General features: G+C 45.9%; 1 protein-coding gene across 2 annotated transcripts; it reads left to right on the top strand.

Moving 5' to 3' along the window:
- The first annotated feature begins 225 nt into the window (after positions 1–225).
- On the top strand, positions 226–27,809 carry CRISPLD2 (cysteine rich secretory protein LCCL domain containing 2). Of its 2 annotated transcripts, XM_017821002.1 has the most exons (15): positions 226–548; positions 4,695–5,020; positions 10,356–10,474; positions 12,572–12,704; positions 12,802–12,917; positions 14,246–14,346; positions 15,522–15,680; positions 16,996–17,056; positions 17,670–17,736; positions 18,654–18,784; positions 18,949–18,992; positions 19,932–20,004; positions 20,691–20,766; positions 25,470–25,603; positions 27,598–27,809. In XM_017821002.1, the coding sequence occupies exons 2-15, from the start codon at positions 4,778–4,780 to the stop codon at positions 27,650–27,652; spliced, it is 1,512 nt and encodes a 503-aa protein (XP_017676491.1). In that variant the 5' UTR covers positions 226–548; positions 4,695–4,777; the 3' UTR covers positions 27,653–27,809. The 2 variants fall into 2 exon arrangements, with proteins under 2 accessions (XP_017676491.1, XP_017676492.1); XM_017821003.1 differs by lacking the exon at positions 226–548 and having other exon boundaries at positions 4,671–5,020.
- The last annotated feature ends 63 nt before the right edge of the window (positions 27,810–27,872 follow it).

Below are 27,872 nucleotides of genomic sequence, written 5' to 3'. Positions count from 1 at the left end.
CTCTCCTCACCGGAGCTCCTGGAATCCGCAGCGCTGCGAGCTCTGCCCGAGCACCGACTGCGGGGGAAAGCACAGCGAGCCCTTTTATACTACCATGGGCTGCCCTCCTCCTCCTCCTCCTGCTCTCCTCTCCCGGTGCTCCCGCCTTTGGGAGGATGGTCCTGCTCTGCTGAGCCCCAATGACTGACTTCAAACTGCCGCGATCCCAATCTCTGTTCCTCGCTCCTGCCTCCTTTCTGTGGCTTTCCCCCCCCTCCTTTCCCCCCCCACCCCCCTTCTTTTCGTTGTTACTCCACACCCGTTGCCAAACCCTGGATGATCCATGCTTGTCCTCTTTGCCTGGAGAGCATAAATACCACTGGGGAGCTCTGTGAGACTGCACTTGGTACGAGTTGCTGAGCTGAGACCTTGCACATCTCGCACCTCCCGAGGCTTGTTCCATCCTTCTCCCCTTCTCCTAGCTTAAATATTTCAGATACATAATTTATTCTCCACAAGCAGGCTTGGAGAAGCTGCAATTACCTGGAGACTTGGGAGTACTCGGAGAGGTAAGTGTAAAGTTTGGTCCCTGCTTCTGAAATGTGGTTTGGGGTGGGGGGTGTGTGCAAGAAATTACTTTTTTAAGAAGGCAGAATTTTAGTAACTTCTCTAAAAAGTTGCCTGGATGGTATAAAATAACACAATACTGTCTGAACTTCCCTTACTGTATGATCTGCAGAGGTTAATGTAAGATTAATAAACATTAATCTTGAATGAATGGGAGGAGTTTGCAAGTACAGGAGTGGATTTCTGTGCAAATAGAAAATATGCAAGGGATGCTGTAGCAGTGTCTAAGAGCTGATGCCTGTGGGCACACCAGTGTGCTCCAGAGTTTGTGCAGCTCTGCTTTAAAGTCCTGTATTAAAGGAATTTCAGTGTCACCACATGTGGTGTCTGTTACCAGTGGGTTTTCCATGTGGTTTTACATAGAAACTTACCCACTTGGGTTCTGTGGGAGTGGATTGTAATGGAAGATTCAGATGTTTTGACCCATGGGCTTGAAGGTGCTGAATTTATGGTGTGTTCGGTGCAACATATCAAGTTGTCCTGTGTCAAGGAACTTGTCATCCTGCTTTTCTTTGGAAGCCAACATAGTTCTTTAAGGCTTGAAATGTGAGCATCCCAGGTAAAGAGATGGGCTGGAGTTTAGTGCTTTAAGTATGTTGTGGCTTTATCATTGGATTTCTTTGCACAGGTTAAAAGCTGATCCCAGGCTAACTCATCCTAGATCCCAGGCTAACTCAGGTTAGAAGCTGATCCCAGGCTAACTCAGGTTAGAAGCTGATCCCAGGCTAACTCAGGTTAGAAGCTGATCCCAGGCTAACTCAGGTTAGGAGCTGATCCCAGACTAACTCGGGTTAGGAGCTGATCCCAGACTAACTCGGTTTAGAAGCTGATTTAGAATGCTAACTCCCCTCTGCTTTGCTCTTTTAGATGCTTTCCTGATATCCCAAGCTGACTTCTGCATTTTCCTGCCTTGTCAGCTTGTGCCATGTGTAACTCCACAGGTCCTGGGATGCTTTAGCTGCATGGGAGTAGGCACCCACTCGTGTACTTCACCAGGGAGGCAGTCAAAGCTCAATATCCATAAGGCATAAGGTGACATGAGGACATCCTGAAGTACAGGAGTCAGCCTGCATGTGGCTTCAGCAGCCTCACATGCCAGGCTTCAGATGCGACCAGCTCTCCTGCTTTCCGTGCAAAGCAGACACCATCCATTAGCTGGGGAAATAGCTTTCTAAAAATAATCTTCTCCAAAGTCCAGTGCTGCTCTTTAACTCCCTCAGACCCCAGAAGAAGGCCTCCTCTCTGTCCCCACTTCGGACAGGCTTTTCAGCACACTAAGGAGTCGGTTTCTGCTGACTCAGTCATTTCTGATCGCTCCCAGATGTTTACCTGGCACCAGCATCAAGGGCCTGATGTGTTTAAAGGGAGGTTGTGCTAATGCTCCTCTTGAACCCTTTAAATCAACAGCAGAGGCTTCCTCAGCTGACTGTCAGCTGATAATTTTCTGTGAATAATATCAAATTGCAACTCAAAGGCAACGTGATTCCAGCCTTCCCATATGAGGAGCTCCTGCTGGAGCCCGGAGGCATCGCCCCAGCTCTGCAGGGCACTTGGTCTGGCTGAGCTGCAACACGTGTCCCAGTGTTTCTTTGCACCTGGGCACCAGGGTATGGAGAGGCAGATGGATGGACATCTGAAATCGATGAGAGCTCTCTGAAATGTGAGCATCTTTCTGCTGCTTTCAATTAGTTTGGCCAGGGAACTCTTTCCACTCCGTCCCTCTCCGATTCCTTTATCCTCCCTTCGGATGCTCAGCGCTCCCCACCTCGAGCCAAAAAGGAGAAAGGGACCCTCACACTCGAAGTGAAACAGAAGATAAAACCAAAGTGACCTAATTTTAGAGAGGTGCTGGTATCCCCTTGCTGTCAAATAGGATCCAGGGAAGCACATCCCGAGGAATAATGCACCATCTGTTGCGAGGTTTTTGGCTGGGTCGCGAAACCAGACGCTCTGGCTTCGCTGCGGAGCCGTGAGTGGGGCAGCTCCTCTGGCTCTCAGATGTTACAGCTGATTTTTTTCAATCTGCCCTTTCTGAAAGTTCAGTGTTTGCCTTAAATGGGTGGTGGATTCGGGCTCCTATTTAGCAAAGGGCACCCGGCCAAGTGAGGGGTGCAACGGCAGCCTCTGAGCGCCGGCTGTTCCTCTGCCTCCAGGCCAGGCTGCAGGGAGAGCTGCCGCTGCTAAAAGGCCACATTGTAAACGGCCGTGGCACTGCAACTATTTTTAAACTCCTGGGGAAGTGCCTCAAAGTAGGAATTGTTCCCTGAATTTGGGTCAGACAGTCTACAAAAGCTACAGCTCGTTTTGCTGCCCCTGCCCCTCTGTAGCCGGGTTAGAAAGTCAGGCTCCTGCTTGGGGGGAAGCGAATGCCACAAAGAGGGCTGAGAAGAGGATGAGGTTAAAGGAATATTTGTCCCAGTGCCACTGAACGTCCTGTCTTCAGGTGTGCCTGGAGCTGGGGACAAGGCGTGTGTGTTGGACTTGCTCTGCAGAGCAGGAAATGATGAGAAGCCGTTACCTAAACTGAGCAAATTACATCCTGCATTGTCCTACCCCGGCAAAGGCTTAATGTGCTGCCTGGAGAGAGGCTGAGGGCAGCTGGTTTTCATCTGCCTCAATATTCAGTACGAGAAAGAAGCCTCAAACAGGGACGTTGTGTCTTTTGTGTAGTCAGCCAACAAGTTTTCAGGGTTTCTCAATAGTGTCAAAGTTTTTTTGAGGGTCCCTGTCTGTGCAAAGCACCTCATGCTTGCCACTGTCCTCCACAGTTGCTGTCGTGTTGGGTCTGGGGTCTGGAGATCTGGGGCTTTGTGCTTGAGCGTAGCTTTTCCAGCTGGGAGCTGGATGGCTTTTCCCTTCCTTGAATGGTTTCCAGCTCAGCTGGTCTCAGTGTGTCCAAATCCCGTGTCACTGGGATGAAACTTCTCGAATAATTCCTGCTAATCTGGGGTTTGTTTCCTGCTGCTGTGTAGGAATGCTTTCAGCATGGCTTTCAACACTGCTGTCAAAACCAGATCCTCACCTCATGTTGTAGACAGGGATGGGGAAGCTTTCCTCCAAAATTTTTTCCTAAAGAGGGAGATCCTGTGCTTGCACTGCCTGCACGGATGCTTCTTGCCCAGATTGATCTTCTCCAGTGGCTCTTAGATCCCAGTAAGGAGCAGTGGGTGCTGCAGAGCCCTGCAGCAGCACAGACTGCCTTCCCTGAACAGCTCCTGATCTAGATAAAACCTGCCAAGACATGCAAGGATTGTTAGATGGCTAAATTGGAGCAGGGGGAGTTTGGGAATAGCAAGTGGAGTGGAAGCATCGTGGAGCAAGGGAGAGGGGTTAAACAAAGCTGTTCCAACCCGGCAATGACCAAATCAAAACCATCCCTCTGAGCCCGTTGTGCTGACAATGCTTCCAAGTGCACGGGAACACCTGATGTGGCCGGGGGAGGGAGGGTGCTCCGGCTGCTCTCCTGATCTTCCATAACTCACATCCCTGGCCCTGATCCCGCCTTACGTGAACCGCCGCGTCAGAGACCCTCCCCGGGGCGTCACTGCCGGCAGGGATTGGCGTTGTTTGGTGTTACGGTGACATTTCCCATAAAGAGCCGCTCTCACACAGCCTGGCAGCCGCCCTGCTGGGCTCCATCCCGAATAGCTCGTGCCGATGCCTGACCTCTGCGGTCCGGCCTCCTGGGAATTTTACTTTCCCTTTTATTCATATCTGTTCTCTACTTTAGCAGCTGCTCTTTGTGGGAATAACTCCAAATGTCTCCCCTTCCCGCCTGTGAAGGGATGAAGCTGGGATGACTCAGAGCTGCTGGGCACTGTGGGGTGGCACCTCCACCAAAGATGCTGGGGTGCAGGAGGCACCTTCTGCCATGTCTGGAGAGTCCCAGCACATCAGTGGTGTAATAAACTGAGTCCCCATCACTCAGGGTGTTGTTCGGGTCTTCCTCTCGTTGGGGTGAATGGGAATTGTAGGTATCCCTTATTTCCAAGCACAAATATGATCTGTGAGGCCTCATTGTTGGGTGATATATGCACTGAGAGCTTCTCTGGCACTGCCTTCACTGCCTGTTTCTCCCCAAATTCCAGATCTGTGTTGAGCCATAGGAGTCCCAACAAGAAAACCTACTGTCACCTTCATCTTTGCTTCTACTGGCGGTAAAGGAGGAAGCATGAATCCTGCCCTGCCTTGGATCATTCCCCTTGGATGTGTACTGCTCCTGACAATGACAGCTGAATGCTTTATCTTGCCCAACTCGAGTCACCTGGAGAGCATCCTGAGTAAATATCGGGATGGGGAACCTCACTCCAGATCCAAGAGAGCCATTTTATTCTCAGACAGACAGGAGATCCTGATGCTCCACAATAAACTGAGAGGTCAAGTTTACCCAGTGGCCTCTAATATGGAATACATGGTGAGTCTAGTGCCTGATACCTCACTTTGTTGCTACTTTTTGTATTTTCTAACTGTATTTTAATTTTCCTTGCGGTGCGGGAGGTGCAGCAAATTTCCTCTGAAGTAAGTTTTTCTCAAGAGGTTTCCTGAAGCAATTTCATTCCAGAGTGAACGATGCTTTAGATCATTGGACTGTTTTGGTTGGAAAGGGCTGCTAATGGGTCATCGAGTCCATCCACTGCATAGTTTCAGGACTGGTTCCATTATTCATAAATGAGGTCTGGCCCAGCCCTGGATGCATCTCCGGTGATGGCAATTCCACAGCCTGCCTCAGCAGGTTCTTCCATTACCTTAATGTCATAAAAGCATCAAATTTTCCCTAGTGTTTAACCCATGTTCTCCCTGTGAAAGGTTTCAGGCTGTTTGGAGTGTTTTGGGACACCACAGTCTGCTCAGAGGATCTTCTGATGGTCTTTGGGTTGCCATCAGCTACCACCCAAGGCTGAAGGTGGCATCTGTCCTCTTGTCATACACTGATCACCAGAGCTTATCCACATGAGCCAAACATCCAAGATGCTGCTGGGAACCTGCTCTGGGCCACAGAGAAACAGGACTTGAGAAATGTGGCTCCACTTGCAAAGAATTTGAATCACTGGAAAAAGCTGGAAGGACTTTGGGAGTTTATGGGTGGATGGGTCAGTGCTATTGGCTTTTTGTAGTTCAGGAAACCAAAATAAAAGTTTGGTCAATGTATTCTCCCACTTCAGAGGGAGAACTTAAAGGTTTGAGAATGAAATATGCCTTTGCCATCAACAATTCCCATGAATAGCTTTTCTTCACTTGATGCCAGAGACCCTCCTTTGAGCTATTTTTGCTGTGCCATCAAAATATTACAGGGCCACAAAATGATGTAGGCAAATAATTATTTTTTGTGTGCCTTTTCCCAGTGTGCAAATATAGTTCTGACCAAGGCTAGTCTGACTTCAACTGTGCACTTCTGCTGACGGATCCGGTGATTAATGATTTGTTAAGACCGTTTTTAAAAGGGTAAAAGAAAAGTACACTTGAATGTCATATAAAATTGTTTGCCAGCTGTGCTGAAATGAGGGCTAGAAATGGAAAATCTTGCCTTTTGTGACTCTAAGGAGAAGAAAAAGAGAAGGGAGGGCAGAGGACACTGAGGAAGGACAACTGTCTGTGGGTTGGTCCCCACCAGCACTCACCCTGCCGGTCTCCTGGAGTGCTTTAGTCAGGCATCGCGTGCCTTTCTAAGAACCAGTGATTGTATCTCTTCTTCAGCGGCTCTCACGTTATCCTGCAGGGAAGTACTGCCAGAAGAGGCAACTTGATTGACTTCCAGAGGGTAAACACAGAGCATGAGCAAGCCCAGTGTGTTTGGGTTGGCTCTGGGGATGGCAGAGTGCTGTGGACTGTCCACTGCCCGGCTGCTGTTTGCGCTCGCGGCGCGGTTACACTTCTCTGTTTGCCTTTGCTCAGGGAGCTTTTCTAGTGGTTTTTATGGCTGATTGAGGGCAAATGAAAGGGCCTTATGTGCTGTGAAGAAAGGAGCTGAGTATAAGATGGTGCTGCTTGGAAGGGCCATAATCAGCCTTTCATGTGTTCGTGTTTACCCAGGATGACTTGGAAATGCCGTGTATAAGCTGAACAGGAATTTCTCTTTAATCCTTTGTCCTGCATAGGACATTTCTCATTTGGACTCATTTAAGAGGATGGTCTGTCTTTAGTACCACAGATAAACTTTTCTCTTTCCCTTTGGTGCCCGTGTGGAGTGTCACCAGCACCGTGCAGCGATAATTTGGGGATAAGTAGGTAGAGCATGTTCTTGCTCGTCCATCTCCAAACACTGCCTTGTGAAAGTCCTTTCTCTCAGCTCCATATCTGACACATTTAAGTGATCTAAAATGGCAATGGAGGTAAAAGTATTCCAGGAAAGGGACATATTTAACTACTACAGGATGAACTTAAGTTGTTGGACATTGTTGATAAGAATCCAATACCAAACTGGGTCCTATGACTTATCTGGAGATGAAAAGAATTATATACATGTGGGATAAAGGTGAAGGAGACTGAAAAAATGAAGAAAGATACAGTTTAGCTGCTGGGTTTGTGTAATTAATTGAAAGTTGGCACAGGTATTCAGTGTTAATGGAAAATGAGTGAGCAGTGCACAACTTCCTGATGAAGCTGGGCCAGTACAGAATTACCTTAACCCCTCTAACAAATCTATGATCGACACTTCCACTGCGTGTTTGGACTTTGTAACAGCAGTGGATGGGTGCCAAGACCAAAACAAACCCCTTGTTAATAGGCCCAGAGTAAAAAGAACATAATGGACCCAGAGTAAAAAAAGGACATAATAGATCCCAAGGCATTGTGACCTTTTAATATGGCTTAGTCAGATGGCTTTCAGCAGTGATGAAAGACAGAAATCTTTCCTCTTGCGGCGGCCTCAGAGACAGCTGGAGAAAGCAAAATTGTTCTCAGTGCAGATTGCTGGAAGGAAAATAGTTTGTTTTCATGTATAAGGTATGCATCCTTCCTCCCAACTGTAGGGTGCTGACTTTCCCTGTCAGGATGGGATAGTATTTCTGTGGGGGTTAGCAAAGCACATCCAGGGCTCTGCCAGGACATGTCAGCCCTGAAGTTTCATGGCACTTTTAAAAGTAAGCTGCCAGTATTGCAGAAAGTCTAAGCTGGGGAGGATAATGAGTGAGTAACCTGATCACTGGAATTCAGATGTCTGGAGTTAGGTTTACAAAGTCCTGAGGCTGAGTAAGTAGACTTTTTGTGGGATGTGTTCTTACTAAATCTGAACCTACAAGTTGTAGCATAACATGTGTATGCCATGCATATATTTTATATATATAATATATACTGTACTTTCAAAAGCCATTATGAATTTTCAGGAGTGAAAAAGACAGTCCATGTGCTAAATCACTTGGAATTGCACACACCCAAAGGATTCTCAGCCTCTGCTTGTGAAGGAAACTGAGCACAGGCTCATTGCCCCTCTGGCTTCAGCAATCTTCCTAGATGCTGCTTTGAATATTGGCATAAAGAATTCTTGCAAGTATAGCTGGGAAAGTCTGAAATCTCTCCCCCCCCCAAACTTATTGCTCTGAAATAATTCCAGCGTCCTGACCGCACTCACGTCTGAGAGGCAAGAGGCAAATAACTGCTCTGATTTAAATGGGATGGCTTTGTAATCTGAGCCTGCAGAAATGAACTTCTCTGCTCATCCAGAACAAAGCTGTGCAAAGACAGAGCTCGTTCCCAATTACCTGTTGAGTGTCTTTCGTCCGAGCTCATTTATTTTATCCGTAGGCATCAAAGGGAGACGGGACGCAAATGTTGGCATTAATTTCCTTTTAATGGCCTATTGCTCACAATGTCTCTGCATTAAATTAGGAGATTTGGAGCATCTCCGCCTCTGAGGCTGCAGGGAATGATGCTGTGCTAGAAAGCCTGGGGAACTCGCAGCGCAGAACGTCTTGGGAGAGTGTCTGTGGCTTTTGTGTTGGATGGGAAGGCGGGTTGTGGCTGGTCACTGCCGAGCGCAGAAAGTGGGAGACCACAAAAAGCTGTGTGTCTGGGCACAGCTGCAACAGTCTGCTGGGATGGAGGTTTGGGAATGTGTGTGGTGGGTCCAATCCCATCACCTTCAAGGAGCTGGAGGGCTGGGACGGAAAATGGTTTCATTCCCTGGGTCAGAGCTGCGTCCACACGGGGTTTTGCAGATTGACGTGGATTTGCTTGGTCACTGGTCAGCCCAAAGCCAGGCTGATGAGCCCAGGGCAGCTCTGGGATGTTGTTGGAATCTGGGTTGCTGAGTGTGTTTAATGATAAGCTGTTCTGGGAGGCCTGGGCTGTGAGCTCAGTGAGATGAGCTCATGTTTTCTTTACACAGATAGTGTGGACACACCAAGTTCCAGGAGACACTGTGTTTTCCTCTCGTCTTATCCAGGGATGCACAGTCCTTCCCCATCCCAGCTATAACTGCCTGACACCGTGTCCAGATACTCACTCAGAACGAACACTTGATGGTTTTTAAATGTGTTTGGGAGCCTGAATGCCCTCCAGCCCTCCAAAAAGGCTCTGACAGGTCCTTTGATATGTTTGAAATCAGAAGTTGCTTTTTTCTGGAGAAGACAGGACTTGGAAAGAGCAGCTGGTTGTGATGGTAAATATCCAAAAGGACAATCTTGTGCTGGCACGTGAATGGGCTGGAGACACATTACAAGACCTCTCTTCTCTTTGGTTTTATTTGTAGGAATGTGCGGTAATATTTTAATCCCAATGAATTATCCTCTGAGGGCTGTTCTGAATAGAGCAGCTGTCAGTAATTACACAATGAATTCAGGGCACTGGCTGCTGGGCCCAGCAAGTCTGGCCTTTAGAACAAATACACTCCTGGGCAGCGGAGCCAGTAGAGCTGCTTTCCTGTTTGCCTTTGTGTCATGTTTGAGCGCTGCTTTGGCTTCCAGCTGGGTGATATTCCATGAGGAGTGATCTCACACTAACGTCCTTCCCTCAGTGGGAACAGAAACGGGATTTGTCACTTCCAACCTCATGCCTTTGAGTGAGAGTGAGATTAGCTGGGACTTTGCCTGCTCTGATGCATTTGGCAGGATCCACTGGTGGACTCTGCAGTTAGTCTGGAAAGAGATGGGGAGATGGGACTGGGAGACTCAGACCCACACTTCTTTATTAAGAACTTGGACCTAAAATCTCCAGCTATGTGGTAGCAGAGGGCAGGAATACATCCACTGTTGGAATTGTCCTTGATAGGAAAGCCTGGAGATATCCCGACAGTAAGGACAATGATGGAAAATCAACATCAAAGTACTGACTACACATTAGAACTCTTGCAAGTCTCAGAAATAGGTGTCATGAGCAAGTCCTGGGACCTCCAACCTTGACTTTTAATTTTTTTAATTTTTTTTTTTAAACATATTAGGAAAAAAAAACACCTGCCAAGAATATCTGGTGTTTTAGGGTGGATAGTCTGGATGGCTTCCTAAGCTCTTCCCAGGTGTGTTTGTGTGTTTACTGCTGACCTGTGTAAAGCATCTCCCAAGAAGCATGGCATCAACCAGGCCAAATCACAGACTCTTTAGTGCCCTGGACTTTCATGACAATGGCACATCTTGAGAAATGTGGTTTTAGGTTGGGGCACACCACTGAACTGTGCTGGCTCCACCAGGACAGGCCGGACATGTACACGTGAACTGTAATTTAACCTCTCTCCAGTAACTGCTGTTGGTTTCATCTCTTGATCTAATAAGTCTGAGATGAAAAAATGACCTGTTGTTTTCTCTCCCCACGCCCTGAAGACCTGGGATGATGAGCTGGAAAGATCAGCCCAGGCCTGGGCTCAGCAGTGCATCTGGGACCACGGGCCCAGTGACCTCATCAGGTCGATCGGGCAGAACTTGGCGGTTCACTGGGGCAGGTAAGAGCTGGGGGGCTACAGAATCACTGCAAAGAGCAATTTATGGATCATCCTTTAGAGACAGTTGGAAAAGCTTGCTTTGGTGCTTGACAGAGCACTGGGGAAAGGGAAGAAAAGCTGAGGATCATTAATTGTGATTGCTCTGGTGGAACAGTTATCCCAGTAACACCTGCAACCACCACAGTTCCCAGTGAACCAGCACTGATTTGGGCTCCTCCAGCCATCTCTATCTCTGGGTAACACAGCTGTACCCTGCTTAAGGTCACTCCTACTCCTTAAGGAGATCAGAAGTCTTAACCCTTGCTCCTAAATCTGCTGTTTCAGGGAAGGGTTCTGGCATCGTGTAGAGAAACAGGGGAAAGCTGAAGTTTCTCAGGAGCCATGTCTGGATTCAACTGCTAGTTATGAATTTAATTATCTCTTGCTGTATTTTCAACAAATATTTATCCAGCTTCTAATTTCTCTTTCCTGAGAACACTTTGCAGATTTTTTTTTTCAACTTTCTGGGGCAAGTTTTTAAACCAGAGTTGTTAACCCAGTTAGGAAAGCTGATGTTAAGGCTTCCAAATGGATTTTCCTCTCCATATCAAGGTGAAATTTCTTTATTGTTAAGCCCCTCTTGTTAAACCTTTTATAGGTTAAACCTGCTTTGCACAGCAAACATCTTCTACTTGTTCAGGAGCCCTGAGGGATTTCCACCCATTTCCTGGGTGGAAATGCAGTTATGACTGTTGTACATCAGGTAGAACTTGGTGGAAAGCAATGGAAATTTGCTGGTGTGAAATTAACCTGATATAAAAATCGGGCTCGTTTTTGTTGGCAGAATTAACTAATGATTGGAAAGTAGAGTGGTTAATCCATTGGAAACAAAGTCAAAAGATCGTGCTGTTCTTGGCTCTCCTACAAGTGTTCAAGATGGCCATGGGTTCCTGATGGAGGTAGATCCAATCTTGCTCCCTTTGCAGCCACTGAGAGGAAAGAGAAATCAGATTTATCTCAGCTTTTTCAGGAACGGGCCACAACTTGATTGCCTCAATTTCCTCTCCTGTAAAGTAGGACTCGGAAAGTATTCGCCTCATGACATCATGAGATGGATGTTTTCAAAATACTTCTAATGAATGATTTTTAATGAAAAGTTGGCTGAAAGAGTGAGCTCCAGTTGGTAATGATATCATTTGGAATTCTGGCAGCTTGCTCCATGTGAGCTGTTGAAAGCAATAAAAAACAGTGGCTTTGGTGCAGTTTGCAGATGGCTCTGTTTGCTCTGCGTATGTAGTGTGTAAAATACATATTTCTACAGGTAATTTTGACACCATTTGTGCTCCCCAAACAGCTCAAGCAGCATCAGCACTGCCCCAGGCTGTGGTACCTGGGGCATAGGTTATACAAAGTACATGGGGGGCTCGGTGCAGGGGGAAATTCCTGCAATAAAAGGTGGGATAGTGGTGTAGTGCTCCAGCTACTCTTCACCAGCTCGTGGTGGGATGTGAGTGTGGAAAAGCCCACTCACTTTCAAAGGTCTTACAGTATTAGCTCCGGGGGTACTTCCAGATTTAGCAAATTGCCTGGTGGTAAAATAGGTACATGATGGCTTTTGGTTTAAGATGTTTGGCAAACCCTCACTTCTGTTTACTTTCAAAATACAACTTTCCGCCAAACTAGAAGTTATTTTGTAGTTGTGTGGAAAAGTGAGAAGGGCATTTCAGGGCAGTGGCACTTGAGGATCGTGTCAAACCTATAAATAATACAGAGTCAGGTCAGGCTGTGAATGTAAGGGAAAAATCATAGAAACACAAAACAGTTTGGGTTGGAAGGGACCTAAAAGATCACCCAGTTCCAGCTATGCTGTCATGGTCAGGGACACCTTCCATGAGACCAGGTTGCTCCAAGCCCCATCCAACACGGGCTTGAACGCTTCCAGGGATGAGGCAGCTTCTCTGGGCAACCTGTGCCAGGGCCTCACCACCCTCACAGGGAGGAATTTCTTCCCAATATCTAATCTTAACCATCATCATTAACATTGTCAATGAGATTTTTTTTTAATTCCAAAATTTCTACCAGAACGTCATGATTCAAACTGCCTTTTTTCTCCTTCAGGTATCGATCCCCAGCTTTCCACGTCCAGTCTTGGTACGATGAAGTCAAAGATTACACATTCCCTCATCCTCATGAGTGCAACCCGTGGTGCCCAGACAAGTGCACAGGCTCTATGTGCACACACTACACCCAGGTAGAGGACACCATTGTACCCAAACTCTCCACATGTCCCAGCTGTGCCTGGATTGGGGTGATTTCCTTATTTTTCAATAACTGTATTGCCCTTGCAGATAGTCTGGGCCACGACCAACAAGATTGGCTGTGCTGTCAACGTCTGCAAGCAGATGAATGTCTGGGGAGAAATCTGGGAGAACGCTGTCTACCTGGTCTGCAACTACTCCCCCAAGTAAGGCAGAGCAGCTGGGCTCTCTCCAGCTCTCCCAAACCTGGCAGGTTGCTTAACTAGCCCAGGATCTGGGGAAGAGATTTCAGGCAGTCTAGACTGGTGGTTGTGGCTTTAAATTTTCTCTTTAGGCAGCAGCACAGGGTTGGTTCAAAACTACTGAGCACTGCCTGGAAAACTGAATGAGGGGCCTGGGCCAGGCTGGAGCTTTGATGTTCCTGCCACGGGAAGGGAAGGAGGAGCAGGAGGTGGCCAGGATAGAGCTGGCGTGTGCTGCTGAGCGAGGCTTGCTCTCTGCTGTCAGAGGGTGGGAGGGGATGGGGTGGTGGTGAATGCCAAAAAAACCCTGAAATAACTGCATCAGTGAAAATCTCCCTAGCTCGATGGTTTGCTTAAATTGCAAAATGAAAATTACATTTCTTGCCTACTACAACCAGGAGAAGTTTCCTACCTGGCAATGGCACTTAATATTTTCTGGTTTAATGGCTAATAGCAGAAACATTCCCACTCCAAGCCCTTGGCAATTTAAGACTTCAAAACAAAATGAAATAGGGAAGCCATTTATATGCAAATGGAGCGGCTTGGACAGCATCTGACTTCTGGGGATCATAGTGCAGAATAATGCAAAGGAAAAAGGTGTGTGGATATAGAGCTGTCATGACCCAGGCAGAGCTCTCTGGGTGTGTTGTCTAAGCCCCACTCCCCAGGTTAGATACTCGTTTTGCTCATGGTTTGGAGGGGTTTAACAACCTGCTCCTCATACAGGATCACACCATCTCCTGCACAGCTCCCACAGCAGGCTGGGCCATTTGCACGTCATCCATTGAGGGCTGCTGGATGGAAAAATACTCTATTCCTGCAGTTTCTGCTTAATCTTTTCTCTCTGGCATCGGTGCACATTGTCCTCATCTAGCCTTATAGGTGGAGACAGCTGAAAGAGCAATAACCCAGGAGTTCGTAGCCGTGGGCTTAACTCTGGCTCCTTCAACCTCCCCAGCCCCTAAAGTTTGCAGGACAAAGTGCCAAAATGGGCTTTTATTTTGAGTAGTTTTTTGAGAAAAATGCAGTAATCCACTGATTTATTTCTGTTTACATAAGATCCCAGTGTTTATTTTGGAAGTTAATATAAAAGTGATACTGCACGTGATTTATTTATGTCAAAAACTGAAAATGTCATTTTGGAGGTGACATGAGGAAGAACATTTTTTCCTACAAAGCTTTCCTGGGCTGGTTGTTTAGTCTTTGTTCAGTTGCTTTGGGCCACGTGATGTTTCTGGTCTTGGGTGAGTGTTTCGGTGTCTGATGGGTGCACGTTTCTCCTGTGCTTGCAGGGGCAACTGGATCGGAGAAGCTCCGTACAAGACCGGCCGTCCCTGCTCCGAGTGCCCCCCGAGCTATGGAGGAGGCTGCCAGAACAACCTCTGCTACAAAGGTACGTGGTGAGGGACTTGGGGCACCCTCTGGGATAGGGAAAATTGCTGAGCAAGGATGTGGAAACTTCTAATTAGAAGCAGCCACAGCGTTGTGCACCTTTTAATTAGCCATCCTTAAATATTTCGACATCACGACACGTGGGAAATCGTCAGCCACTGCTGGAGCTGAGAACCTCTGAACTGCTTAAAATTTGGAGCTCGGATTCAGCATGTTTTCCTGGGGAAAATGAAAGAGCTGGAGCAGGGGGAAGCAGCTCTGAGCTTCCAGAGGTTTGGCTCAGGAGCTCCAGCGGGATTTTGAGCACTGGCAGGAGCGATCCCGTCCTTGCGGGGTTTGTTTGGGAAGGGAATGTTCTCCAGTGCTTCCCAGAGGTGACGTGGGTGGGCAGAGCTTGGCCGCCTGCCCTGCTCCTTCGGGGGCCAGGGATGGAGCCTTTTCCTCCCTCCCCACCTTGGTTTTCATGGCTGCAAGATGAATGCAGTGATTCCTGTCTCTCAGAGGAGAGAAGGGGATCCTGGATGGCTTTTCCTCACCTGTGGAAAGAGAGGTCAGGAGAGTAAAACACATAATTAATGTGAGCCCTTCAGTATAGCAGTGCTGTCCCTCAGCATGCAGGAGCTCCTGGGGTCATTTTTCTCCTCCCACATGTTTGGCTTCAGAGAGACCTGGGCTCCTGGAAAGAGGCAGGTTCCCTGGAGACTTGCCCAAAGCAGAGGCTTATTTTGCTGCAACCTGGCATTTCTCATTTTCCCCTTGTGGGATTTGGGGGAGGACCCCGGGGTGCAGGTGGGCTGCAGTGGGGAGAGGGGAGGGGATGCCCTGTTGGAATATGTGCTCTTCAACTTGTGTTTTCCCTCAGAGGGAAGAGCTCTGTGGGAAACAGGAGCAGCAATATCAGCACTTTCTTTTCACTAATTAGTGGGGATCCTTTCAAATCTTTACTGTAAGATGCTGTAAATGCTGTTCATGCCCAGAGGAGCGGGAGAGGAGCAACCTCCCCTCACATTCCCTGGGAATAGCTCTGTGCTGCATCTAATGGGCATTTTTGATCTTCCAGCTGTTTTCAAGCAGATCCTTGTCAAACTAAATCACCTCCCTCAAAACATGAACCTGCCTGATTTCCCCACCCCTGTGAACACACTGTAATTATTTTTAATCCTCTCTTCTAACCAGATTACCGTTATGAAGATCCCATCATAGGTGAGACAGATGAGACCAATGAAGTGGAGATTCCACAGGTGGCAGAGCAAAAGCCAGTGAGGTTCTACCCTCCGGAAAGCAAGCCCAGCAAATCTATCAAGCCCAAGAAAATCATCCCAGAATCCTACATGAGTAAGACAACCTCTCTCTTTTTCAGCTTCTATGAGTTTTTAAGTACCTCAGTGGGAAAAAGGGTGGAAAGTGATGAAGAGGCTCAGGGAAAAAAAAAACCTGGGGGGATGTTTGAGTGGAGGGGGAGGTAATCTGTGTGAAAATTCACTGCTGCTTGTAGCAGAAACCTGCTAGAAGTGGTGAGCAAAGCTTTCAAAAGCAGCACATTCCTTCTGCACATCAATCTGCAACAGGTATTTGTTTGTTTAAGTCATTTCATAGAATCACAGATTGGTTTGGGTTGGAAGGGACCTTAAACCTCATCCTGTATCCTATTCCACCCCCTGCCACGTGCAGGGACACTTTTCACTATCCCAGGTTGCTCCAAGCCCTGTCCAACCTGGCCTTGGACACTTCCAGGGATGGGGCAGCCACAGCTTCTCTGGGCAACCTGTGCCAGGGCCTCACCACTCTCATAGCCAAGAATTCCTTCCCAATATTCCATCTAACCCTGCCCTCTGGTAGCGGGAAGCCATTCCCCCTTGTCCTGTCCCTCCAGGCCCTTGTCCAGAGTGCCTCTCCAGCTCTTTTCAGAGCCCCTTTAGGCACTGGAAGGGGCTCTGAGGTCTCTCTGGAGCCTTCTCTTCTCCAGGTGAACACTCCCAGCTCTCCCAGCCTGTCTCCATAGCAGAGATGCCCCAACACTTGGAACATCTCTGTGGCATCCCCTGGACTCACTCCAGCAGGTCCATGTCCTCCTTATCTCAATAAAATACCAATGTACCAAAGGTCCCCCCATTAGGAATCAATTTAGAAAATACAGGGTTTATTTCCTATTTAAAACACTCTGCACTCAGCAGTTCCCCTCTTTGCAGCTTTTCTGGGTTTTATAGTTTGTTTCCTCTTTATTTTTTGCTTGGGAAGATTTCTGAAGTCATTTGTGGAGCTGCTGGTACTTCCTCAGTTGTTTTCTAACTGTTGTTAATTAAAAGACTTATTGAGCAAACAAGGTGAGGCAAGCCAACACATCCTTTTCAAGTTTATCTACTGAAATCTGGAGAGTCTGTAATTAAATGGAGAATGAGACTCTGACTGCAGACCTCGGGCTGTAAATCAAAGCCTTCAGCTGTCAGATGCTTCTTCCTTACTAATATTCCAGAGACACCTGTCTCAAGTGAAGAGCTAAAGAGGCACGAATTGCTCCAGGCTGGATAAAATAAGATTTTATCTTGCTGCACCGAAGACCTCCAGGAAAGACGCATGGAGGTTGTTCAGGAGCAGGCTGAGCTCTTTCCTTTTAAAATATTTATTTTTTTGTTTATTTTTTTCTCCCCAGCACAAGTCATCACCTGTGAAACCAAGATGAGAGACAAATGCAGAGGCTCAACATGCAACAGGTAGTGTTTTATTGCTATTTCTTGGAGCGCTGTGGGAAAAAGTAATCTAAATATTGCTCAGTTGTTGCAAGCATAGGATAGGCTGTACTGCTTATTTTTTTGTGACTAAACAAACCAAACAAAATCCCAACAAAACCCAGCAAAAAACATCCCCTAAATTTCTCCTCATGCAAGCCTTCAGCCAAGCCTGGCAATAAGGTGCTTTGGTTTATTTTATTCAGCCGTGATGACCCAGAGTTTCAGGTGGCCAAAATAATTCAGTAAATTTTGGCAGAGTCATTTTTCGAGCGTTTTTCATGCATTCCACTGCTGTCCAAGCCAGACCAATAATTCATGGCTTGTCCCCTCCCAGCCAGTCAAGAACTTCTGGTTAAGGTTTCTGCAAAGAACAGGACAGTTTATCACTTGGAGAAAAACCAAATCCACAGAATCTAAATATTGGGTCGGGCTGTTAAGGAGGGTGGAGAAACTCTTTTAAAAAGTAGCTATTTTGCAATCTTGTTTTTAAAATGGAAGAGTTACGTGAAATGAATGGAATGACTATTAAGTGGAGTCAAAGTCTGTTTTTCTTGAATTGTTTTTTGCCACCCTCAAAGATATATATCTTCACCAGGTATTTGTGCCCAGCTGGCTGCTTGTACAGTAAGGGAAAGATCTTTGGAACATTTTACTATGAAAGTGTAAGTACCTTTTAATAGCTCATGGATGTAACTTGTGGGGAGTTAGTGGTAATAACAGAAATGGGAAATGCCAACCATTCTAGTGTAATTTGGCTTTTCATATTCTCCACTTGTGGTGCTGTAAAATGGTGCTAATAAAGATTATCTGTATTTTCCTCATCTTAGTGATGAAATAAAAAGGAGTCTGGGAAAGCAAAGTGATTCCAGACATGATTTTATCGTGAGTTGTCCTTAATGTGGACACCCATGGAAAGTGAGGGATGGGGATCAATAGGCAGCTCTTACAAAGAGCTGTTCATTGGTGTGGGCAGCTTTTTATGAAAAACACTGTTAAATGCTGCAGCTAAATAATATTTGGGGCTGATTTGCTGGATCTTGAGTTAGCAAGATAATTTATAAATAAAGCATGGCACCGTTTTCCCATCAAAACTACTTTTGGGGTGAATAAAGGTTGAAGATAAAAGTTTTTTTGTGTAAAATCTGGTTTTCTTTCCCCATTCCAACTGCTGGTGTGTGACTGCATCACCCCTGCAACTTCTGTGATTGCAGACAGCCATCCCCTCCAAGTGGTGTCAGCAGAAATATTTTGGGTTGGAATATTTTGTTGAGAACTGGAAATATTTCAGACTGGTCGTTCACTTCCAACACTGCTTTTCTTCTAAATTGTGTTTAAATGTATGGTTTTGTTATTTAAAAAAAAAAAAAAAAGCCATTCAACCAAGCAGTGCTTAAAATAATAGTAGTAATAAAAGAATAAGGCTGTGCTGGGAGAGTAAGATTTAACAACCAGATTCCAAAGGAGTGTACTCAGCTTATTTTCCACTTGGTGCTTTGGTGGTGGTTTAATTTCTCCTTCGTTTTTCGCCCAGTGGTTGGGCAGATTTATTTCACACACTATTTATTTGTGCTCTTGTCAGTCATCAAGCATTTGTCGTGCTGCCATCCATTACGGCATCCTGGATAACGAAGGAGGGCTGGTGGATATCACCAGGAAGGGGAGAACACCTGCTTTTGTGAAGTCCACCAGGAACGGCGTGGAGTCTTTCAGGTACTGCCTTCACCAAAAAGTTTGGTGTTTGCTTTAAATGCCAAATGTATTTGAGTTCCAAATGATGTTGAATTCTCTTTGCTACCCATACGTAGGCATAGTGACCCAAGTCATTCTGCTATGCTCGTTTTTTAACTGTATTATTTTCTTTGCTTGTTTTGCAGGAAAAGTAAACCTTCAAACGCGTTCATGGTTTCCAAAGTCATAAGTAAGTTTCAAAAGTTGAGGGGAAAAAAATATTGTTGCTGAAGTTTGGTGGGATATTTGAAAACATCACTCTTTTCAGTGCTCTTTTTCTTTTCGAGTGGTTGTGTCGAATAGTTCTGTACCACAGCCAAACCCTGGAGGGGTGATCTAGGATGAGCTAGCACCCTGGAGTGATTGCCCACCCACTGTGGGCAGCACCAGCAGCTCATTTTTTCTGTGGATGTTTCAGAGAAAGGTACAGAAAATTGTGATAATGGGCCATTTCCAGCAGCATCTCCTGGTGATGGATCATGGTGGGGTCGAAACTTGAGCTGCAGTGTCACAGACTTCTGATAGCAAAGGGATGGAAGATGAGCCATCCATGTATGAAAACCTCAGTCTAGTGTGAACACTTCCAAAGCTGAAAAAAAACCAGTGGCCAATGTCCTAGTGCAATATTGTAATGGAACATGTAATACATGTGAAATTAGTTTCTAACAGTGAGTCATCATGTTTGTGATGACCATATAAATAAATACTGGGGAGTTCTACTTTTTAAACAATTCCCACTTTCTGAATATCTTTGAAAAATTCCTCCTACACAGAATCATCACTTTGAATAGATCCAGCTGAGCCATTTTCAGGGAGAGCTGTAGGGGTCAGGTTATTATATCTCCACACCTGGAGCTGTAGCAAAAACACATGTTGTGAATCAGCTGCTTTTCCCTTTTGAAAGCTGTGACTTTTTCAAGACCACACTGTATTATGGTGCCAGGATTCCTGCTGGAGAGCTGGTCAACCCTCTCCTGGGCTTTTGCTGCTGGTGTGGGAATGAGCAGTTTTCCCCCTGGTGCCCTCAGCTGGGTCTCACCAGATGTGTTGTGCAACTGTGACGTGTGTTTTCTGCAGCTGCCTGAGCTTTTAGGTCTAATAATTTGCCTCTCCCTGTTTCTCCTGGCAGCACAGACACTGGATTGTTACACCACGGTAGCTGAGTTGTGCCACTTCAAAAAGCCAGCGAGCCACTGCCCCAGGTAACACAAAACCATCTGAGCTCAGCCTAAACCCGCTCTGCCTCAAAGAGGGGCAGCTTAACAGGGGGTGCTGAGCTCCCTGAATCTGAGGGCTGGTGAGAGTAGAGCTGATTTTCCTGGATGAACTGGAGGAGGGGGTTGGGAATGGCGTGTTTCCTCCTGCCACCCTGCTTTTCTTGCCATCACAACAGAAAACTCGTTATGTTTTCGGATCACTTCAGTAACACGTAAGTCAGGCTATGGGATCCCCCCCTGCACACCCCAATGTATGAGTGTGCAACTTCACTCTCTGCCTTTACTCTCTTGATTTGCTATTTTTGGGATGTGGTTTTTCTTTCTACTCTAAAACATGGAAGAATGTTCTAGAAAGCTGCTCTTTGCAGGTGCAGGTTGTGGCAGGGCAGGGGAGCACAAACATGCAAAGACTTACGTGCACAGCACTGTGCAAAAATGCAGGTGCTCCCCTTTGAAAAGGTCATAAAAGACCAATCCCTTTTTTACTGGTCTAAATCCCTCTATTTGCAGTTCTGCAGTAACAACCAAATGTCATCTGAGGGGAACAAATAATTAAATTCACTGTTGCCACCTGCAGACCAGATGCAGGCACTTGAAATGTCCCAGGAATGCAGCTCGCTTTCCTGTTCAGCCTCGATATGGAGAATAAATATGAACAACTTGTTTTCTAGGATTTATTGTCCAGCCCACTGTAAGGACGAGCCGTCGTACTGGGCACCCGTGTTTGGCACCAATGTTTATGCAGATGTGAGTATGATCCTTCCCCTCTGCCCCTGTGTGTGGTGACATCTGTGTCACAGAGCTGGGGTCACGCTCTGGGATTTAGGGAAAAAAGGCCAAATTCTCTGTGATCATTGTGGAGATGGGTAAATGGGGGTGAAGGCTGGGGTCAACAAGCTTGTGCAGCCCTTCTGCTCTCCAACATCAACTTATTCTTAAGGATTTGAATATGCCTCTTAATAACTCCATGACTTATGGTCAACAGACTTGGGGAGATCTTCTACCCTTCGACACCAACTTACTTGGGCATGTCATTTAACCATTCCCTGCCTTATGGACTCTGGCTGTGAAGTCATGGCAGCACTTGTCCACCTTTGCAAAGCACTTTGGGACCCACAGCTGTGCACCAAAGGGCTTTTATTATGTACTATCACACTATAGAGTTGGCAAAACCAGGCTTTCTTTCCCCGCCCCTGTCCACTTTTTGAGAGCTGAACAGCATTTCTGACAGAGCTCAGAGCAGTGGAAAGAAGGCATGTGATCTGCTTTTATGGGTTTGTTTTTCTAAACTCTGGTCCTGGGGATGAGCAGAGGCTTGATGCTAAAACTAGGCAAAGAGGCAATTTCTTGAAATCTCTTAATATGAGGCCTCTAAAAACTGGGTCTCAATGTTTTTCCATTTGTGAGTGCCTGGTTATTATGTTTTTCTCCTCCTTTTTCTTTTTGCTATTGGATATTGTGTCCAGAAATTCCAGCTCCCTGGCAGCTCTGTGCCCTGTAGGAACATGTATTTTCAAAGCCCTGGGGGAAGCAATCAGCAGCTTGTGGACCCCCAGCTTGGGGTCACCTTGGAGCTTTGCAGACTCCTGAGAAAAACCACCCTGCAGATATCATACACTAATTTGGGGAAGCAATTTCAAAAGCAATTTTTTCAAAAAACCCACTATTTTTTTTTTATTTTGCCTGAGACCCATTTTTTTAAAGGTAGAGCTGCACAAACAGGTTGTCCTGGACTGGCTCACAGGCAAATCCACCAGGCAGCTGCTGCCCTGCAGTACCTGCCTCCCTGTGTGCTCCCACCTGCAGGAAATGGGAAATAGTTTTCTCTTTTTTACTGAGGACAAAACTACCTCAGATTACCCCTGAATTACAAGGGTATTAGGGGAGGAGCAGCAGCCCAGGCTGGCATTGCACTGACGCAAAAGGATTAGTGTCCTTTAATGAACCACGAGCTCCATTTCCTATCGTCCCTCCTGGGTATTGTTTCATAAACGGGGGCATGGATGGTGATTTGGGAGAAAACCAAAAAATAATAGTAATAAAAAAGTATTTGGCCACTTCCTAGAGGGTTTGGTGAACCTTTTTCTGGACTACTGGACTAACAGGGTGATGTGGGGGTGCTAAGAAAGCACTGAGGTGGTCACGAGGGGGTGAGGTTGGTAGAAAAGCAGGGGAAACCAGCTGGGAAAAAGAGCTTGAGGTGGCTCTGAGTGGGGCTGCAGAGGGAGAGGTGTTGATGCTAGGAATGCTTAGGCTGGGAAACTCAGAAGAGAGACACCACGCCAGGCAGAAAGAATTTGTGGAAAGGGTTTCCCAGGGAGCAGGGGCTGTGCAGGATGCTCTCCAGCAGGAGATGCTGGGAGTTAACCCAAGCCCACTGCTGAGGAATAATTAAAGCAGGCAATAAGCTGGATGAGACAAGTGCTGGTTCTGGGAAGGGCTCTGGGAAGCCAACTTCATGTCTAGTGTGGTGCTTTCATGACCCTGGGGGGACTTGTGCTCCAACTCTGTCTTATTAAATAAGTTATCTAAAAGAAAATGGAGCATTTGGCCCCATTTCCAGTCTGCAGTCCCTGCAAGGTGCCCTCTGGTCTTTTAGCACCTTCTCTAATACATCAGTTCACTAAATACTCAGGCTGATAATCAATCTGAGCTGTGGTAACACAAATGCTTGGCTGGTCCATGGAACAACAGGGTTCACTGTGCTTTTGGCCTAAGACAGTGTTCACATTTACATGGTCCCTGGAAGATATATAAAATTTGTTTTGCCATGAAATAAAAAGCTGTGACATGAGGAATTGATGGCTTTTATGGATAATTCTGATTTTTATTCAGGGGGCATAGGAGACCCTATCTTGGTTTGTGTAAAGGGATTTTTACCCAGTCTAAAAACATTCTGATTAAGTTTTTGGTTTTACTTATCAGTATAAAATTATCTTGTATTGTGAGTTTGTACATGGGTGCTTCTGATGGCTCAAAATATAGAGAGATATTGGCAGCCTTTGCTTTAAAAACAGTGCAGGGAATTGTTCATGGGGAAATTAAACTGTGGAAGAGGGACAAAGAGGAGACTTAAATTTTGGGTTTAGTGAACGAAATGCAAGAAATATGCAATGGTAAAAGTGGACAGGCCTAGTTCTGGGGTGATCACAGAGTCATGGAATGGTTTGGGTTGGAAAGGACCCAGTGTTTCAACCCCCTGTCATGAGCAGGGACACCCTTCCACTAGACCAGGTTGCTCCAAGCCCCATCCAACCTGGCCTTGATGCTGGAGCTGTGTGAACACCCACGGATCCTTCTAAAATTTGTAAGAGAGCTTTTGGGTTTCACGAGATGCTGTGATTTGTCACTCTGCCTGGCTCCTGGTGTGCCATAGGCCTGAAGGGAAACCCATCCCCATCCCTGCCCAGGATGGGCATGGGAGCCAGGAAAGAACAATTCTCTGCTTTTGAGATAAGGCCTTTTATCCACAGTTATGCAGCAATTGTTTGGAGGAGGATGGATCCACCCGTGCAACGAGGCAGGTGTTTGGCTCCAGAGCAAACCAAGCTGGGAGGCTCAGCTCTCAGGAGACACAAACTCAATGATTAAACCAGTCACACTGATGAGGAAGTTCTGGGTGATTAAGCTCATAGTCATAGAATACTGTTAATGGCCCACTATAAGGTGCATTGTCATTTTATAGTGGGTGCTCTGGAGTCCACTTTGTCAGGAAGTGCTCTCAGAGCATCCCGAGGGGCTTCACTATGGAAAGTCGTTGTGTTGTCCATACAGCTGTTGTACTCCTAAATTTGGGCAGGAAGGCCTTATTCTTGTGATATCTCATCTTCCAAAAGCTCTGCAATCAATTCATCAAAGCACAGCCTGGCCTGGGATATGAGAGGGCTCTAATCCAACACAGTGATAAGAGAAGGTTTGGGGTAAGGCAATAAAAAGTCTGTTGGTCAAAGCTTTGAGTAAGCAGCAGAACAGCAAGTCCTGGAAAAAAACACAGGAATGCTTTGAAGATTGTTTAGGATGTGTCCCAGTGGAGAAGGTTGCAAATTGATTCAGGACAGTTTAATTTTTATGAGCCGGTTTTAGATTTAACAGATTTCCCATCGCATTCTAGGGCGGATTCACTGCGTATCTTCCAAACACAGTGTTCCCTTGCTCCTCTGACCATATATAGAAACAAAATACCAAACTGGCACTCAAAACTCAGAGAGCTGCCAAGAGATAGGCCATCCAAAGTGAAAAATATATAGGGGATGAGGCAAAGCTGCCATATATGGTTGTGAGAATGAAACAGCACAGTCTGTATTGTACATACAGTTTGCCCCTGGCACTGTTTTTGTGGTACTTGGATTTTTAGCCATCAGGGAGGGTCTGGGGATGGGATTTTCACCTGCTACAGTCCCCTGTGTGAAGCTGGTTTTTGCTTTGTGTTATTCCAGCTTGCTCTATGTAAATCCTCTAGAGCTGATGGCCAAGTTTATACTGTGCCTTTGCCTCCTCTGCTTTTGCTCTCTTTTTCTGGATGCTTTGGGAGCTTAGTCATCTGTTGTTAGTGTTTTGTGTTCCTCCAGCTCTTCTGACTCTGCACATCTTGGAGAGGAAGGGAATGATGTGCAATAGAGGAGCTTTAGCCTTTCCAGAAGTGTTAATCTCCCTCCACAGCGGATTTTGTCTTACAGAGTAATGCCCATCCAAAAGCTTCACCACTCAATGGGTGCAGTCCTTCTGTTTTTCCTAGAAAGAAGGATTTGAACTCTCCTGGATAATTAGTAGTCATTTACCTTAATTCAGGAAAAGAGTTTCTTTTTCAAGCAACTGTGTGAATAAACTTTGCTGAGGTGGCTGCTCTCTAGCAAAGAGTTTCACCGCAGTGGTTTCTCTGGTGCAGACCCAAGAGGCCCTGGCTGGAAAGTTGTCCTCAATTCAGCTTTGGCCCTGGATAAGAAGAAGAAGTGTGGATTTAGATTGGATATTAGGAAGAAATTCTTCCCTGTGAGGGTGGTGAGGCCCTAGCACAGATTGCCCAGAGAAGCTGTGGCTGCCCCATCCCTGGAAGTGTTCAAGGCCAGGTTGGACGGGGTTTGGAGCAACCTGGGCTAGTGGAAGGTGTCCCTGCCCATGGCAGGGGGTGGAATGATCTTTAAGGTCCCTTCCAACCATTTTGTGATTCTGTGATAGTCTCCCAGGTGCAGCTCCACCTCAGACAGGACCGATGGAAAGATTGCTTGTCCTCTGCAGTGATGGTGGATCTTCTTACAACCAGGGCTTAGGAAGTACCTGCAGAACCTGCTCCATGGCATCTTTTATCCCTAGTTGGTCCAAAAGAGGGACAGAATTGTTTCATAACTGTTTCTTTTTTATTCCCTGGTTTCCCTTGGTGTTTATGGAGATAGTAAATGTCCATATAGAAAATATGGACAGCGTGTAAGTCAAAATAATTAAATATTTTTCAGAGCTCCAGTATCTGCAAAACTGCAGTGCATGCAGGAGTCATTTCAGATGAAAGAGGTGGCTTTGTGGACGTGATGCCTGTAGAAAAGAAGAAGAGTTACGTTGGCTCCTTAAAGAACGGCGTCCAGTCGGAGAGGTGGGATTTATTTTTTTTTCTCTTTGTACTTTCCTCTTATTTTCTGTGGCATGTTAAAGTCAGCAGATATCAGCTAGGAAGGCTGGTGGATTGGAAATACGTGACTTTAGAGTGTCACTGTGGATTTGGAGCCCCAAACAAATGGAGCGTGTTGTCCTGCTCTTACCTTCCCCGAGTGAGGAGCTGCCCTCGGATCCGTGTGAAAGATGGGAGATATGGTTAAGCCTTGTTTGATTTTCTTACAGTACAAAGTCCACATTAATACATTTTGCTGTGCCTTTGACACATTAAAAGATAGGCACAGGTATTTCTTCAGCTTTCAGCCTGGGTCAGGTTTTCAGGCTTATAATTGGAATTTTCATTCAATTCTGGGGTGGGGGGATGCATTTGTATATGTCAACTCACGTCCTCTGTCCTCTTTGAAAGAAATGTGAGTAAAGTAATGCTTTCAGAGGTGATCAAACACTTCTCGAAGATGGATTTGCCATCCTTGTAATTTTTTGTAGTTTCTTTTGGGCCAACCTTGCTGGTTTCAGTGACCAGTTGCAAATCACTTCCAAAATCCTGCACCTCCTGATGATCAAGTCACCGCTCATTCGGTCCTTTCTAATTTGAAACTTCTGTTTCAACTTGTGATGCATTTTTTTTTGGTCAGATATTGGTGTGATGGTACTAACTTCTCAAAGATATTCTTGCAAGTACAGAATTTCCAACTATTATGGGGGTTTTTGGTCACTATTAACTTTGCCTGCTCTGTGCAGTTCCACTTTTATAAATACCATAAGAAATCCTATCAGATTTGCTGGTTTTATTGTACTAATGGATATCCCAGAATGCTGTGAAGCATCTCAGGAAATAAAAATAGACTAAGACAAGAAAGATTTAGGTGTTAAACATGTTTTTTTTTAGTATAGATCTATCAGGGTCAGCATTTTGCAGTTCTGTGATTTGCAATTCAGTATATTGGATTTAGGTGAAAAAACTCCTGTTCCTGTGAGGTGTTTGGGGGTTTTTTTAAATTTTATTTCTGTGTTGTATGCACTTATATTTTATATTAACAGATAACTTTTTGCTTGGATGGCAAACTGTGCCCTAGCTAAGAATAAATCCCACCACAAGCAGGGATATGCAATATGAGCAGCCAGTGCTGATCTGGGAGGTGAGGGAAACCAAAGACATTCTCGCAGCAGAGATGACCAGGAAGATTTGGAAAGTGTTATTTACACTCAGCAATAAGGAACAGCTTCATGCTGTGAGATCCACCAGACTGTGAGATAGCTTTTCAAAGATTAAGGTGAAAACTTTACCCTTTAGGACACTGGAAGACACACCCATACAGGTATGGGAAAAATTACTTTTAGGATTTACTGAGTCTTTATCCTTGTTGGAATGTTTATTTTGTGGGAATATGGAATTTCGTCTTTTTCCTGGGGTTTTTCAGCCCAGCAAGGCTGAAGAAATAGGACTTGGGAATAGGAACACCCTCTTGCCCCCGTGCACACAATGACACCGAACTGGAGTGGCTGGAGACGCTTCTGCAGATTGAAAATAAATATCCATATTTATTGTCATTTAACTTGAGCTGATCTGGCTACTCCCCTTGTCAGCACCAGGAGACAGGCCAGACAGGCTCTGGAAACCTGCCAGCCTGTTTGACAAGGTTTTTTTTGGAAAACATATTCCTCTTCATGCCTGAACCTCTGCATTAGGGAGCACAATGTTCCTTGGATAAAAGCTAGGGCTGTAAGAGAGGCTGTCACCTTCTAGCTCCTTTTGTTGGCATTAGCACTATAGATTTGGATTGAAAACATAAATCAAATGTGAAATCATGGATTTGTGCCTCTTCTTTATCATCTTTTATCTTTCTCCTGCTCCTGGTAGGAGTGAGATAGGAGAAATTTGGAGTTGCCTCTGGGTCGATCGCACTTTGGGTCTTGCAGCGTATTCATTTAGTTCATTCTATGTGGTTTTTTTTTTCTTTTCTTTTTCTCCAGCTTGAAGAATCCTTCAGATGGCAATGCCTTCCGAATTTTTGCTGTGAAGCAGTAAATTCCCAGGGAAGGTGCAGGTTTCTTTGGGAGAGCGCTCTGTCGACCTCCGGAGACGCGAAAGCTCCTCTGACGGCACCAGCTCTGACCGTACCCTCCTTGCCGATCTCTTTCAGGGAATTCTAAAAGAAAAGGGACACGTTAAAAAAAAAAAAAAAGACAAAAAAAAAAGACCCCAGGTTCTGACTCAGCTGTTCTGACTCAGCTGTTCTGACTCAGCT

The sequence above is a fragment of the Lepidothrix coronata genome, unplaced genomic scaffold (genome assembly GCF_001604755.1).
Source record: "Lepidothrix coronata isolate B3197 unplaced genomic scaffold, Lepidothrix_coronata-1.0 Scaffold87, whole genome shotgun sequence".
In the NCBI taxonomy this organism is placed as follows: domain Eukaryota; kingdom Metazoa; phylum Chordata; class Aves; order Passeriformes; family Pipridae; genus Lepidothrix; species Lepidothrix coronata.
Note: the sequence above shows the minus strand (reverse complement) of the source record. Positions and strands in the feature narration are given on the sequence as shown.

What these genes read in the sequence shown, in the direction of transcription:
- CRISPLD2 (XM_017821002.1), top strand. Translation starts at nt 4,778, where the DNA reads ATGAATCCTGCCCTGCCTTGGATCATTCCCCTTGGATGTGTACTGCTC. An exon ending in CCTCTAATATGGAATACATG is followed by an intron (nt 5,021 to 10,355) that starts GTGAGTCTAGTG and finishes CACGCCCTGAAG; the next exon opens with ACCTGGGATGATGAGCTGGA. An exon ending in AACGGCGTCCAGTCGGAGAG is followed by an intron (nt 25,604 to 27,597) that starts GTGGGATTTATT and finishes CTTTTTCTCCAG; the next exon opens with CTTGAAGAATCCTTCAGATG.